This window comes from Mastacembelus armatus, chromosome 16 (assembly GCF_900324485.2).
Source record: "Mastacembelus armatus chromosome 16, fMasArm1.2, whole genome shotgun sequence".
In the NCBI taxonomy this organism is placed as follows: Eukaryota; Metazoa; Chordata; class Actinopteri; order Synbranchiformes; family Mastacembelidae; genus Mastacembelus; species Mastacembelus armatus.
Window position 1 is genome coordinate 20,842,722 of NC_046648.1, and position 16,901 is coordinate 20,859,622.

Genomic DNA, 16,901 nt, shown 5'->3' on the forward strand with positions numbered 1-16,901 from the left:
CCTCTCATTTACACACATGTACGCTGTTTTACTGCGGCTAACCTTCATTCCTCTCCTTTCCAGAGCAAACCTCCACCTCTCTAGATTTTCTTCTCCTTGCTCTCACTGCAGATGACAATGCCATCTGCAAACATCATGGTCAACAGGGGATTCCTGTCTAACCTCATCTGTCAACCTGTCCATCACTACAGCAAACAGGAAGGAGCTCAAAGCCGATCCTTGGTGCAGGACCACCTCCACCTTGAACTCCTCTGTCACCCCTAGAGCACACCTAACCACTGTCTTACAGCTCTCATACATGTCCTGCACCACTCGAACATACTTCTCTGCCACTCCAGCTTTCCTCATACAAAACCACAGCTCCTCTCTCAGCACCCTGTCATACGCTTTTCCAAATCTACAAAGACACAATGCAGCTTCTTCTGGCCTTCTCTGTACTTCTCCATCAGCTTTCTCAAAGCAAATATTGCACCTGTGGTTCTCTTTCTTGGCATGAAACCATACTGCTGCTCACAAATGCTCACTTCTGACCTCAGCCTAGCCTCCACTACTCTTTCCCATAACTTCATTGTGTCACTCATCAGCTTTATTCCTCTGTAGTTTCCACAACTGCCACACAGCACTCTTCCTTTTTCAACTTCCACCACTTAGTCCTCTGCTCTGCCCTTGTCCTCTTCATCTTCCTCACCACCAAAGTCATCCTACACACCATCATCCTATTCTGTCTGGCTACACTCTTCCCAGCCACTACTTTGCAGTCACTGATCTCTTTCAGGTTGAAACGTCTGCACAAGATGTAATCAACTTGTGTGCTCCTGCCTCCACTCTTATACCCTATGCTCCTCCCTTTTCTGGAAAAATGTGTTCACTACAGCCATTTCCATCCTTTTTGTGAAGATTCCTATCAAAATCCTCCTTCAGGATAACTCCTACTTCATTCCTCTTTTCATCCACACCATGATAAAACAGCTTGAACCCTGCTCCTAATCTATAGGCCTTGCTACCTTTCCACCTGGTCTCCTGAACACACAAGATATCCACCTTTCTTCTCTCCATCATATCAGCCAACTCTCTAGTTTTCCCTGACAAAGTCCCTACATTCAAAGTACCTACTCTAAGTCCTACGCTCCTGCCCTTCCTCTTCTCTCTTTGCCTACGAACACGCCTTCCTCCTCTCCTTCTTCGACCAACAGTAGTCCAATTTCCACTGGCACCCTGTAGGTCAACAGCACCGTTGTTAACCCGGGCCGCGAACAATCCGGTATGGAAGTCCCATATGTGATTCGTATGTTTGATTTGGCTTAAATTTAAAGTCGGATGCCATTTCCCGACACAACCCTCTGCATTTACCAGGACTTGGGACCGGCACATTAGGACACTGGTTTGTGCCCCCTTGGGGTTGCATTTAACATCAATGCAATGGGGTTAGGCTAATTGATGACTCTAAATTGGTGGGAATGTTTATCTCTATGTGTCAGCCCTGTGATAGGCTGATGATCTGTCCAGGGTGTACCACACCTCTTGCCCAATATCAGGTGAGACTGGCTCCAGCCCACAGTGAATAATGGATGGATGGGGAAAAAAAATATTTTTTTCATTCATTGTAACTGTTACTGTAAAGTTGTGCTGTGTAAATTCAGACTCACTCTGTCATACGGTGCAGGTCCATGTTCATCCACAGAGTGTTCTGAGGAGAAATTTAAAGTAAACAGATTTTTTAATCTAATCCAACATTCAATTACAATCAACATTTATATATTTTTTTAAAAATTAACAAAATTTACTGCTAAACACATATAAACCTGACTGACACAATCTAAAGAGATCCAACAAAAAGCCCTGCAACAACTACAAATTCACTAAACTTCACATGATCTGTTTTCATTCACACTGTGTCAAAACTGGGATTATATTATTTAATTATCAAATCTAATGGTTTGTGATTCTATATTTAGCAGATTATTCTCTGTTATTCTTTAATTGTATTCTCATATTAAATATAAAATGCATTTTTACACACTTGTGGTAATTTGTGTCTTCTTAGTTTTACCTTTGAGCCATAAACTGGTCTTTGACAACCTCTCCACCAAATCCATGTCCATGAGAACCTTCCTGGTCACTTCCATAGATTGCTGACCGAACATCTGCATTATAACATCCACTATTTCTTCCCTGTCATCTGTGTGAGTCAACATCCATGTGATGTCTGGAGGAAGCCACTGGGAGGCAGTCCACCTCTTGAATTTCATGAGCTCACTATAACTCAAATTATTCAGGGTTTCCAAAAGCAGCTGTTTGACAGCAGCCATTTTAGCCACCTGGAACACACAGTCAACAACACATGTATTTAATACAGCAGGACAATTACAAATGTGTATCATCAATGTTCATGCAGACATGAGTACAATTATTTGCGTTTTCTTCTACCCTTTAAGTCTTTTAAACTGGTCACATTTGTTTTTCATTTTATTTTACTCCCTGCAATTATTTTCACATATAGAGCTGCCAAACACTGAAATGACTCAAACTGAATCATGTGACTCAAAACTACTTTTATAATTTCTGTTTTATATCTTATGTAATGGTTTGCAAAATGATTTAAGACTAAAGTTATTTTTTGTTGGATGAACTTTTCAAACTTCAAAAGTCAGGACAAATGTACATGATGAAATTCCCTCTATGATCATGATATCGTGACATTATTGATGGATAAAATTATTTTTGAAGTTTTTAATCTGAATGCAGCTTCAGCTTTGTCTGGGCATGTTTGTGTCATTTAAAATGTACAGGATGAAGATCATTTTTAAAGACATGTTTTAACCTGCATCTGTTGAATGAAAGCTGTGTTGTATAAAGTCAAACAGACTTGATGTTACTCACTATCTGGATCAGTGCAGAGCTCTGTTCAGTTTTAGAGAGTTTCTCTGAGGAGGAAAGTGACATAGAACAAATCACTGTTATTAGCCCATAGTTATGTTTAACTTTATTTAAAGCTGCCTTTCAAATGACAAAGTATAAAGAGTAAATTGTTATTTGCCTCTGAAATTATTTACACTTCATTTAGTCATATATGTTTTTGTACAGCATACCTTTCCTCTATATGATTTAAGATGTAAAAAAACAGTTTATAAACTCATACCACATGTTATGAACCAGTTTTATGAGTCTAAGATGTTTTTGTCTTTACTGTCTTACTTGTGGGTCCTGAGCTGCTGAGTGACAGCTTCTCCAACAGATCACTTCTCTTCATTTTCTCTAAAATCTCCTTGGTCTTCTCCACAGACTGTTGGTCGTAAGTCTGAACCAATAAAAACACTGTGTCCTGGACATCTGACATCGTCAGTAGCCTCCACAAGATGTCAGAATTAGGTTTTTGATGATGAATCTGACGCAGGAACATCATGAACTCCTTAAGCTCCCCATCTCTCAAACCAGCCAGTGTCTCCAAGAGCAGCTCAATAACAGACACCATTGTTTCTACCTGGTCAATTCAAAGGAAATATACATACTGAAAAAATGAAAACGCTTATTATGACAATTGCAAATTTTCATATTCAAATCTCATCAGTGTATATGTGAGGTATTTCCAAAACAGTTTTCTTCGGACCAACAGCTAAATTATTCCGTTATTCAGTTTCAAATGATATAAAACAGAAAAACAGAAAGTCCTCACAACTGAAAAGCTGTAAACAGAGAAGGTTTTGGCATTTTATCTGAAAAGATGAATTATATGATTATTAATCAAAGTAGTTAGTTTTCTGCAGCTCAGCCAGTTGATAAAGATGTGATATGACTCACTTTCTGGGTCAGTACAGAGTGATGTTCTTCTGTCTCTGGTGAGAAAGCAGATATAAAAACCATCATCGATCACTGATTTTACATCAGACATCAGTTTGTGTTGCTGTTAAAGAATTCTAATGTTACAAACTCACTTCAAAATGAGCAGAAAACCAACTTAGCATCATTAAACTAATTATCCATTGCATGAAATTAACATGTCACATTACATACACTGACACTATTAAGCCCGTTTTAGACTCTTTGCCATTGGTCTGAATGTGAACATGACTGAATGAGCACTTTTGAATTAAACGTCATGACAATCTAACAAATCTTATGGACGATAGAAGTCTTGTTGCTTTATATTCACATACTATTATTTGTTACCTTATTAGATGTTATTAATGTTATAAGTGTCCTAACAGCATGTTGGACACTTACCTTTCTCTTTGGCAGCTCCAATAAATGTTTCAGCTGATGATTCTGTCCCTGCAACACATGTAATTACATTTTAATTGCATGATAAATTAACTGTCTGTAAACATTTTTTGTACATGTTATGAGTGGAATACACCAGAAAAATGTTTCTAACAAAAATGTGTTAAATTACATTTGCTAATAAAAAATGTCAACAGATTCATCATCCCCTCAAAACATTGTTGATTTAAAAATCATCTCTAATTTAATCTGTGTCTATTTTCACCTTCAGTTTTAATGTTGTATGTGTAAGTAAACTGAATTTGTTCCATCATCCAGATAAGAAAATGAAGTAGTTATTTAACAGTGTGGGAAACTTTCCCTTATGTTTCAGATGACAGTTTTAACTATGTGAAGGTTTTGTACATTCAGCTCTTTGTTATTTCTGCTGCCATGGTAGGGCTGTGTGGTGTTGTTGCTCTGGTTTTAATATTTGGCTGCACAGTTAAAGATTTTGTATTTTTTATTATTATAGACCAATGTGACAGGTTTCTCACCCTTCAGCTCTGAGCTGGTCTCTGACAGCCTCTGAGCTAGATCAGTCCTGTTCATGTGCATGAAAACCTCCATAGTCACCTCCACAGACAGTTGACCAAACATCTCCACCATCAGATCCACTGCTTTTTTCATCTCTGCCTGCTCCAGCTGTCTCCACGGGATTTGAGTTAAGCCCTTGTGGAAGCAAGTGAACTGCAGGAAGCACTTAAATTTCTTGAACTCCTGCTGTCCCAAATCACTCAGTGTTTCCAGAAGCAGCTCTTTAACAGACGCCATTGTTGCTAACTGAAAAATTCAAATATATGTTTATTGTTCATTTGGTCACTTTGAAAACGCTAAAAACTCCTTCCAACGTTCTAATTTGTACTAACGTCTGCACAAGATGTAATCAACTTGTGTGCTCCTGCCTCCACTCTTATACCCTATGCTCCTCCCTTTTCTGGAAAAATGTGTTCACTACAGCCATTTCCATCCTTTTTGTGAAGATTCCTATCAAAATCCTCCTTCAGGATAACTCCTACTTTATTCCTCTTTCCATCCACACCATGATAAAACAGCTTGAACCCTGCTCCTAATCTATAGGCCTTGCTACCTTTCCACCTGGTCTCCTGAACACACAAGATATCCACCTTTCTCCTCTCCATCATATCAGCCAACTCTCTAGTTTTCCCTGACAAAGTCCCTACATTCAAAGTACCTACTCTAAGTCCTACACTCCTGCCCTTCCTCTTCTCTCTTTGCCTACGAACACGCCTTCCTCCTCTCCTTCTTCGACCAACAGTAGTCCAATTTCCACTGGCACCCTGTAGGTCAACAGCACCGTTGTTAACCCGGGCCGCGAACAATCCGGTATGGAAGTCCCATATGTGATTCGTATGTTTGATTTGGCTTAAATTTAAAGTCGGATGCCATTTCCTGACACAACCCTCTGCATTTACCTGGACTTGGGACCGGCACATTAGGACACTGGTTTGTGCCCCCTTGGGGTTGCATTTAACATCAATGCAATGGGGTTAGGCTAATTGATGACTCTAAATTGGTGGGAATGTTTATCTCTATGTGTCAGCCCTGTGATAGGCTGATGATCTGTCCAGGGTGTACCACACCTCTTGCCCAATATCAGGTGAGACTGGCTCCAGCCCACAGTGAATAATGGATGGATGGGGAAAAAAAATATTTTTTTCATTCATTGTAACTGTTACTGTAAAGTTGTGCTGTGTAAATTCAGACTCACTCTGTCATACGGTGCAGGTCCATGTTCATCCACAGAGTGTTCTGAGGAGAAATTTAAAGTAAACAGATTTTTTAATCTAATCCAACATTCAATTACAATCAACATTTATATATTTTTTTAAAAATTAACAAAATTTACTGCTAAACACATATAAACCTGACTGACACAATCTAAAGAGATCCAACAAAAAGCCCTGCAGCAACTACAAATTCACTAAACTTCACATGATCTGTTTTCATTCACACTGTGTCAAAACTGGGATTATATTATTTAATTATCAAATCTAATGGTTTGTGATTCTATATTTAGCAGATTATTCTCTGTTATTCTTTAATTGTATTCTCATATTAAATATAAAATGCATTTTTACACACTTGTGGTAATTTGTGTCTTCTTAGTTTTACCTTTGAGCCATAAACTGGTCTTTGACAACCTCTCCACCAAATCCATGTCCATGAGAACCTTCCTGGTCACTTCCATAGATTGCTGACCGAACATCTGAATTATTACATTCACTATTTCTTCCCTGTCATCTGTGTGAGTCAACATCCATGTGATGTCTGGAGGAAGCCACTGGGAGGCAGTCCACTCCTGGAATTTCATGAGCTCACTATAACTCAAATTATTCAGCGTTTCCAAAAGCAGCTGTTTGACAGCAGCCATTTTAGCCACCTGGAACACACAGTCAACAACACGTATTTAATACAGCAGGACAATTACAAATGTGTATCATCAATGTTCATGCAGACATGAGTACAATTATTTGCGTTTTCTTCTACCCTTTAAGTCTTTTAAACTGGTCACATTTGTTTTTCATTTTATTTTACTCCCTGCAATTATTTTCACATATAGAGCTGCCAAACACTGAAATGACTCAAACTGAATCATGTGACTCAAAACTACTTTTATAATTTCTGTTTTATATCTTATGTAATGGTTTGCAAAATGATTTAAGACTAAAGTTATTTTTTGTTGGATGAACTTTTCAAACTTCAAAAGTCAGGACAAATGTACATGATGAAATTCCCTCTATGATCATGATATCGTGACATTATTGATGGATAAAATTATTTTTGAAGTTTTTAATCTAAATGCAGCTTCAGCTTTGTCTGGGCATGTTTGTATCATTATTTAAAATGTACAGGATGAAGATCATTTTTAAAGACATGTTTTAACCTGCATCTGTTGAATGAAAGCTGTGTTGTATAAAGTCAAACAGACTTGATGTTACTCACTATCTGGATCAGTGCAGAGCTCTGTTCAGTTTTAGAGAGTTTCTCTGAGGAGGAAAGTGACATAGAACAAATCACTGTTATTAGCCCATAGTTATGTTTAACTTTATTTAAAGCTGCCTTTCAAATGACAAAGTATAAAGAGTAAATTGTTATTTGCCTCTGAAATTATTTACACTTCATTTAGTCATATATGTTTTTGTACAGCATACCTTTCCTCTATATGATTTAAGATGTAAAAAAACAGTTTATAAACTCATACCACATGTTATGAACCAGTTTTATGAGTCTAAGATGCTTTTGTCTTTACTGTCTTACTTGTGGGTCCTGAGCTGCTGAGTGACAGCTTCTCCAACAGATCACGTCTCTTCATTTTCTCTAAAATCTCCTTGGTCTTCTCCACAGACTGTTGGTCATAAGTCTGAGCCAATAAAAACACTGTGTCCTGGACATCCCACATTTCCTGGAGCCTCCGCAAGATGTCAGAATTAGGTTTTTGATGATGAATCTGACGCAGGAACATCGTGAACTTCTTACGCTCCCCATGTCTCAAACCAGCCAGTGTCTCCAAGAGCAGCTCAATAACAGACACCATTGTTTCTACCTGGTCAATTCAAAGGAAATACACATACTGAAAAAATGAAAACGCTTATTATGACAATTGCAAATTTTCATATTCAAATCTCATCAGTGTATATGTGAGGTATTTCCAAAACTGTTTTCTTCGGACCAACAGCTAAATTATTCCGTTATTCAGTTTCAAATGATATAAAACAGAGAAAAACAGAAAGTCCTCACAACTGAAAAGCTGTAAACAGAGAAGGTTTTGGCATTTTATCTGAAAAGATGAATTATATGATTATTAATCAAAGTAGTTAGTTTTCTGCAGCTCAGCCAGTTGATGAAGATGTGATATGACTCACTTTCTGGGTCAGTACAGAGTGATGTTCTTCTGTCTCTGGTGAGAAAGCAGATATAAAAACCATCATCGATCACTAATTTTACATCAGACATCAGTTTGTGTTGCTGTTAAAGAATTCTAATGTTACAAACTCACTTCAAAATGAGCAGAAAACCAACTTAGCATCATAAAACTAATTATCCATTGCATGAAATTAACATGTCACATTACATACACTGACACTATTAAGCCCGTTTTAGACTCTTTGCCATTGGTCTGAATGTGAACATGACTGAATGAGCACTTTTGAATTAAACGTCATGACAATCTAACAAATCTTATGACTGATAGAAGTCTTGTTGCTTTATATTCACATACTAATATTTGTTATCTTATGTTATTAATGTTATAAATGTTATAACAGCGTGTTGGACACTTACCTTTCTCTTTGGCAGTTCCAATAAATGTTTCAGCTGATGATTCTGTCCCTGCAACACATGTAATTACATTTTAATTGCATGATAAATAAACTGTGTGTCAACATTTTTTGTACATGTTATGAGTGGAATACACTAGAAAAATGTTTCTAACAAAAATGTGTTAAATTACATTTGCTAATAAAAAATGTCAACAGATTCATCATCCCCTCAAAACATTGTTGATTTAAAAATCATCTCTAATTTAATCTGTGTCTATTTTCACCTTCAGTTTTAATGTTGTATGTGTAAGTAAACTGAATTTGTTCCATCATCCAGATAAGAAAATGAAGTAGTTATTTAACAGTGTGGGAAACTTTCCCTTATGTTTCAGATGACAGTTTTAACTATGTGAAGGTTTTGTACATTCAGCTCTTTGTTATTTCTGCTGCCATGGTAGGGCTGTGTGGTGTTGTTGCTCTGGTTTTAATATTTGGCTGCACAGTTAAAGATTTTGTATTTTTTATTATTATAGACCAATGTGACAGGTTTCTCACCCTTCAGCTCTGAGCTGGTCTCTGACAGCCTCTGAGCCAGATCAGTCCTGTTCATGTGCATGAAAACCTCCATAGTCACCTCCACAGACAGTTGACCAAACATCTTCACCATCAGATCCACTGCTTCTTCCCTCTCTTCCCAGTCCAGCTGTCTCCACGGGATTTGAGTTAAGCCCTTGTGGAAGCAAGTGAACTGCAGGAACCACTTAAATTTCTTGAGCTCCTGCTGTCTCAAATCACTCAGTGTTTCCAGAAGCAGCTCTCTAACAGACGCCATTGTTGCCACCTGGAAAATGCAAATATATGTTTATTGTTCATTTGGTCACTTTGAAAGCTCTAAAACCTCCTTCCAACGTTCCAATTTAGACTAACCCAAACCCAACTGTACAAGACATTTTACTAATTGCCATTTCAAATCAAATTTACAAGACAATAAACTGTGCAAAAAGAAAAATGGTCTGAAGATTTTTCTAAGCAAATGTATGTTATTCCTTCACTGAAAAACATTTAGCATCTTATCAGTGTCATTGTTTTAAACATTTAAAGACATGTTTTCCTTAAGCTACTGAAACAATTGTTAATCATCTGTTTGTCAGAGCAGAGGATGATTCAAGTTTCCCTCAATCCTTTAAAATCTGGTTAATGGTTATTATGATTTTTTTTTTAAGCTGTAACTTCTTCACGTTGGTGTCAAAGCTTGAAACAAGCCATGGGATCTGAATGTCACATGATTTTGATCAACTGTGTGGCAGCCAGGGCTGGATCTAGGCATGGGCAGGGGTGGGCTTAGCCCACCCAAACGTCAGAGTTGCCCACCCAATTGGAATTAAGTGAAAGACAGAATTTATCTATTAGTTTTTATGATTTGTACTTTGGTAAAGGCAATCTAAGGCGGCTGCATGTTAAGAAGTTTGAGGGATGGCTGTAGACTGCCCCAACCAGTCAAACAATAACACCAGAAAAATACAGTATTTTCTCTGTTTTTATTGGGTGAAAGCTCTTATACTCTCCACACTCGTGACTTGCCTTGAATCCAGAGAAGCAGATTCAGTTTCTGACAGACAAGAACATGAGCACTAAAAAGCACGAGTAATTGCGTGCAATGCATGGATTTTTGGTGCCTATAAGGAAGCGTGTTAGCGGCTCCGGCAGCCACGATGCTGCTACTGTTGTTTCACAAACTTCATCTTCCCCACCTCCCCCATTCAGAAATAAATAAATCTGTCTCCCTCCACCTCAGCCACCCAAATTCATGCCACCGGTGGCAGCGACATACAACCTAAATATGAACGCACCGTCCCACCCAGTATTAAATAGCTAACCCATTTGGGTACATTAGGGTCCATATCGTGGTCATTTAATGCTGGGTGGTACAGTTCATGTCTTAAGCCCACCCTTCCACAGCTGGCAAGAACCGGCATTGGTGGCAGCAAATTCAATAAGTTGTATGTTAGTTTTTTTCTTTTGCATTTTGTTTAATATTTTGAAAAACAGGTTAAAAACAATGATTTAATAATATTAACAATATAATTTCAATCTAAACGCCCCAACCATCAAAATGCAACTACACTGGTGAATGAAAGTTAGTGAACCCTTTATAATTTTTTATTTTTATGTTAGTGTATTTATTTTTGTATTTTCTCACAGGTCGATAGAAAGAAGCTAATTAAATAAGTGAAAATGTAAAACTGTGGGGCCCAGTTTTAGTTAGAAAATAGGAATCTATCAGTTTGACCTTGACAACATGTCTGCGGCTCAGGATCATGGCTCCAAACAGAGAAGTTGTTGGAGTTTGCTAAAGATCACATGAACATTCAGAAGGATATTGGAAAAATATTTTGTGGATTGTTTTTTGAAATAAATAAAAGACCAAGTTTGGTATTTTTTTTAATCTAATTTGTTTAATTGGTTTCTCTAATGACTGAAAATCTGATGTTTTAGGTTACATTTAAATTCTAAAGGGTTCACAAGCTGTGAACATCCAGTCTATACCAACATTATTTATCATCACTAACACTGATATGATTCTAAACCTGCATCTCATTAAATAAAAGCTGTGCTCACTTTGTGAAACAGTGCAGACAGGTGTTCATCCACAGAGAGTTTTTCTGAGGGGAAAGAAAGAAAATAAAGGAAATAAAATGATTTATTTATATGAAGATTTCTTCAAACTGAAACTACAATAAAAAGTCTTGACTGTCTTACTTCTGGGTCCTGATGTGATGTCTGACAGTCTCTGAGTCAGATCAATTCTCTTCATCCTTCCTAAAATGCGCTTTGTCTTCCTCACAGACTCTTGGCCATAAGTCTTCACCATTAAAAACACTGTGTCGTGCAGGTCTATTTCTTCTGTCGGTGTCGGACTCCATGTGTAGATGAATGAGGGGTGATGATAATGACTGAGCTGCTGAAACTTCTCAAGCTCCTTATCACTCAAATCTCCTATTGTTTCCAAAAGCAGCTCTATGACAAACACCATCTGATCTACCTGGTAAATGAGAAAAACATATTTATGGAGCAAAAGTGAAATTTCTCACATGGAATAATTAGTGTTCACATGTCACTGCTGTACAGTGTGTTTCAACATTACAGCCATACAACATATGGTAATGTTACAATTTTTCATATTTGTCCAATTGTTCACATATATGTAAATTGCATGTATGTGTTTCTTTAATAACTTTGTGGGAATCAAATTTGATTCTCTTTTACAGTTATTTTACTTTAGGACTTTATTTTACTGCCTGGATGTGATTCTTTCAAACACAGCAACAAAAACTACTGCTGCTGCTTTGTGCTTGTATCATCCTTCATAAGGATCAAGGTGAAGAATGAAGAGAGTCAGAGATAAGTGACATTACTCACTCTTTGGCTCCATGAAGGCCCCTGTTTATCCACAAAATGTTTCTCTGGGCAGAAAAGAAAGAGAAAAGACTCATTAGTTATCAATCTAACATCAGGATTTATAAACACGTATATTAAAGATGTGATTCCTAAGTGACATAGAAAGCTTCTTTGCAGTGACATAATAATAGAGCAGCCTAAAGATTCCCCAAGTGTAGTGTATTAAGTAGTTTGTTTTTTTTTTTATTGTTCTGTCTCATTTGTTTTACGTTTGACTTCTGAGCTGATCTCTGAAAAACTGGTCATCCCTCTGTGCATCATGTCCACACCAGGTCTTTGTTTCCTAGAAGACATTGATGAAACCAGGTTTTAACAAAGTCCCATCCTGCAACACAGTACAGCATCAAATTGAAAACTCTGTCAGCTTCATTATACCCATTACTAAAAGCTTATATCCCTATAACAAATGACAAGGCACTCACTCAAAATGTAAAGATCTCACACTGAGATGAAAATGTTCTATTCTATATTTTAAAATAGCAAACATTTTCAGTGATGTTCTAACAGGAAGTTCTTATTTCATAGTAAAACCTTGACTGAATCAAATCAAATCTATTTTACTTGAGATAAAATAATTAGGTAAAAAATATCAGTTAAAAAAAGCTTGTTAACTTATTTTATGTATGATAGTTTAAAACTATCTAAAACAAACAACTATCTGTTGCATCTGTTTGTTAAACCTGAAGTATTTAAATGAGCCTCACTGGTTAGAGTCTATGAAAACCAAACAAGTTCTAATAAAATTGTCTCATTAAGGGGAAAAGTCCTGATTAAACATTTAGACAACAATGAAAAAAGCCACAAGGTAAGAGAATCTCATAACATCAACAATAGTTGTCTGTTGTTAATGTATAGAAGGCACCATAATGTTTACTTGTCTTTCAGGGCATCAATGAGATATTTCTCATGAATCTGAAGATTTTTATAGAAGTCTTCGTCTTCATCATCCAAAACGGTCATTTTGTTAATATTAACCGTGGGATTGTGCCTCTTCAAAGATACCATGACTGAGGAAAGAGGAGACTAATTAGATTCAGAGTTAACATGAAGTTATAGCAGCTTGATACATTTCATTTGAAGAGTTTTCATTTTTAAATGTTATGTAACTTCTGCTTTCTGTATTCAAAGTGTAGGTGAGTGAACATTTTTCCATCACTGGTAATATGTATGTGCATTAAATGTTAATATCAAAACTAACAAAACCAATTCAACTTTTTCCCCACAACACCAAATCAGAAAACAACTCACTGTGACTCACCAGGTTTGTTGGAAGGTCCAGGTGTTTCTTCAGCTGAAAAAATAAACAGGGCTGTTTACTGTTTTCAGTGTTTTTAAACTGTTTTGTGTAAATGTGACTATTGGCTCTTAATGCTAAGGTTAAGTAAATACATCACAATGTAAAGTATGCTATGGAGATATTTAGTGTTATTGTTCAGCTGTGTATCAAACTGGATACTACTACTCCAAAAAGCTGGAAAACCAGTTTACAGCTAACGACTCTGCTTCAGTGTGGAGAGGCCTGAGGACAATAACCAACTATAGGACTCCATCCCCCTCCTCAATAGACAATCAAACGCTGGTGAACGATCTGAATGAGTTCTATTGCAGATTTGAATCACCCCCCACCCGCTCTGATTGTCCTCCAGAACAACCATTAACACCTCCAACCATCAACCTCTCCCCCTCTCCGATACTTCAGACCAGTATGGACGATGTGTGTCGGCTCTTCAGGAAGCAGAAGATAAGGAAAGCACCAGGACCAGATGGGGTTTCACCAATATGCCTCAGAACCTGTGCTGACCAGCTGGCTCCCATCTTCTCTCTGATCTTCAACAGATCACTGGAGCTGTGTGAAGTCCCTGCATGCTTCAAACGCTCCACCAGCATTGCCATCCCCAAGAAGCCAAAAATCACGGGACTCAGTGACTACAGACCAGTGGCTCTGACATCTGTGGTCATGAAGTCCTTTGAAAGACTGGTGTTGGCCCACCTGAAGAACGTCACTGGACCCTTCCTGGACCCCCTGCAGTTTGCCTACCGATCCAATCGGTCCGTGGATGATGCAGTCAATATGGAGCTGCACTACATCCTGCAACATCTGGACAAACCAGGGACTTATGTAAGGATTCTGTTTGTGGACTTCAGCTCGGCATTCAACACCATCATCCCATCACTCCTCCAGAATAAACTCTCCCAGCTCTCCGTTCCTGACTCTACCTGTCAGTGGATTACAAGCTTCCTGACGGATAGGCAACAGCTAGTGAGGATGGGGAAATTTACTTCAGGCTCCTGCATCACCAGCACCGGCACCCCCAGGGGTGTGTTCTCTCCCCACTGCTCTTCTCCCTCTACACAAACGACTGCACCTCCTGTGACTCCTCTGTGAAACTCCTGAAGTTTGCAGATGACACCACTGTCATTGGTCTCATCCAGGACGGTGAAGAGTCTGCATACAGACAGGAGGTGGAGCAGCTGGCTTGCTAGTGCAGTCACAACAACTTGGAGTTAAACACGCTCAAAACAGTGGTGATGGTTGTGGACTCCAGGAGAAATGCCCCCACCCACCCCCCTCTCACCATTACGAACAGCACTGTGGCACTAGTGGAGTCATTCAGGTTCCTGGGCACCACCATCTCTCAGGACCTGAAGTGGAACTTCCACATCGACTCCATCACGAAGAAGGCCCAGCAGAGGTTGTACTTCCTGCGCCAGCTGAAGAAGTTCAACCTTCCACAGATGCTGCTGACCCAGTTCTACTCAGCGGTCATCGAGTCTATCCTGTGCTCCTCCATCACTGTCTGGTTTAGTTCCGCCTCTAAATCAGACATCCGAAGACTTCAGAGAACAGTTCGGACTTCTGAGAAGATCATCGGTGTTCCCCTACCCACCCTCCAAGTCCTGTTCACCTCCAGAGTGAGAAAAAGAGCTCAGAAAATCACTCCTGATGCCACCCACCCGAGCCACCACCTCTTCCAGCTCTTACCCTCTGGCCGGCGCTTCAGAGCTCCAAACATCAAGACAGCCCGGCACAAAGGAAGCTTCTTCCCTCAGGCCATCCAACTCTTAAACTCGTAGCTCTCCACCATTCCCTTCCACCACCTGCACTATGACACTGGCACCTTTTTGCTCTTTGCACACCAATTAATTCTCCTTCCATCCTGTTTTTCAGGTTATCTGTGCATTTTTCTTTTAGTTTTTTGTAGCATTTCTGTAGCATTTATGTTTACTGTTTGACCCTTTGTAGCATTTGTATTTATGTCTGTTTGCACTGGAGTACCCCCCCGTACCTAAACAAATTCCTTGTGTGTGTGTGTGTGTGTGCACACTCACTTGGCAATAAAGCTCATTCTGATTCTGATTCTGATATGAGCCAGTAATGACAAATACACAGGTGTTGTACTATAGAAACTTCTCTTCTATAAAATAACATGTTTCATTACAGCGATATTGTCTCTGAGCTGTACAGGACAGATTCAACACTTTAACATGTTCACTTTTAGCTTCATTACCATATAATAAATACACTAAACATGTTGCATTTGGATTAAAGCTGCATCGTTTCCCGTTGATTCATGCAGACTACAGCTTAAAGTGGCCTGATCCGGTTCTACATCAAACCTTGGTACTTACCCAGATCGTCTGCCTCCAGGTTACAGCCGATGGCCCTCAGTATCTCCTCAGCCACCGCAACAACTTTGGCCTCAGTAAAGGTAGAAACCATCACATCTGCGACCTCTAAGCAGCTTTTACCCTCCACAGCTGTGCGTCTGACACGCAGCCCGGCTCTGAGGTCCATAAGATGGTGGCAGAACTTTTTAAAGTTCTCCTCTGACAGGTTCTCCAGGACATCTGCCAAAGCAGCTTTTATGGACCTAGAGGCCATTTCTCAGCAAAAAGACACAGACTGTTCGTCGTTTGCAGCTCAGCCCGATGCAGAAGTTTCTTACAATGAAAAAAAGCAGAAAGAGGCGATGCAGCCTCCGCCCTCTGCTCCGGACTATGGATAAATAATTAGGTCTTATTCTTTACACCTGTTCTGTCTAATAAAATCTTATTTACTCCTTTTAGTATTTCTACATTTTTAAAACTAAACTTTACGTCTTCCTTCCTCTGCTGTCTTTCCTGCTCATATTTGTGACATTATTATTTCTTGACCCTGACACAGAAACCTACTGGGTGTTTGCCTAGAAGTTTCAAAGTGCTGTTTAAGTTCCCTGTTTCCTTCGCCTGCCCAAGTTTCCCCCTGTTGTCATGGTGCCTTCAAATATTGCCGGAAATTTATGACCAATTCAGGAACCTACAGTTTTTATTCCTTATTGTTATTTTAAGTCTGCATGTTAGGAATTTTTAAGTACTATAGTCTATTCATACTCATATAGACCTGAGTAGTACTAAGTAAATGTAAGAATATTTTTTAAATGCTTATTATATTTACTGGCCAATGACAACACAGTGTTGAAAAGGTCGGCCTACTGCTTTTCAGCAGGTTTCTTTGGCCAGGTGCTTTTGGAGGGATCAGGACCTGCAGGGTTTCAGCACAGTCCCAGTGAGGATGCAGCCCTGTAACATCCACCCACACAGAACTTCATTGTGCCAGAGCTGACCATAAAGAAATTTACCTATGAACCTGAAAACACTGCCAGTGAAAGAAAAGTGAAAAAAACGTTAACTTTTGTAATTCACAGGTAATTTTACACAAACTCTCACTCCTTTGTGCTTATTTGTGTGTGTGTTTTTTTTTTACTGAGTTTCAAATTATTCAGTTTTGTTAGGTTTATCTTTGTTAAACCAAATCCCATAAAGGAGAAATGCTCCACACTAAAGTCAAATGTGATATCAAAAATGTGCTGAGTGAATCTCAGTATAAAGGACTTTTGATGAATTTTGTAAAGAGTTTCTGGA

General features: G+C 38.7%; 1 protein-coding gene across 1 annotated transcript; it reads right to left on the reverse strand.

Moving 5' to 3' along the window:
• Positions 1-1,610: 1,610 nt before the first annotated feature.
• On the reverse strand, positions 1,611-16,034 carry LOC113136756 (uncharacterized). The gene is made up of 21 exons (XM_026317792.1): positions 15,630-16,034; positions 13,258-13,290; positions 12,874-13,006; positions 12,209-12,282; positions 11,961-12,004; positions 11,301-11,583; positions 11,160-11,203; positions 9,096-9,381; positions 8,563-8,610; positions 8,145-8,179; positions 7,540-7,825; positions 7,225-7,268; positions 6,394-6,661; positions 5,990-6,030; positions 4,755-5,040; positions 4,222-4,269; positions 3,799-3,833; positions 3,196-3,481; positions 2,881-2,924; positions 2,051-2,318; positions 1,611-1,687 (listed from the first exon to the last, which is right to left on the reverse strand). The coding sequence occupies exons 1-21, from the start codon at positions 15,880-15,882 to the stop codon at positions 1,611-1,613; spliced, it is 2,916 nt and encodes a 971-aa protein (XP_026173577.1). The 5' UTR covers positions 15,883-16,034.
• Positions 16,035-16,901: the final 867 nt, after the last annotated feature.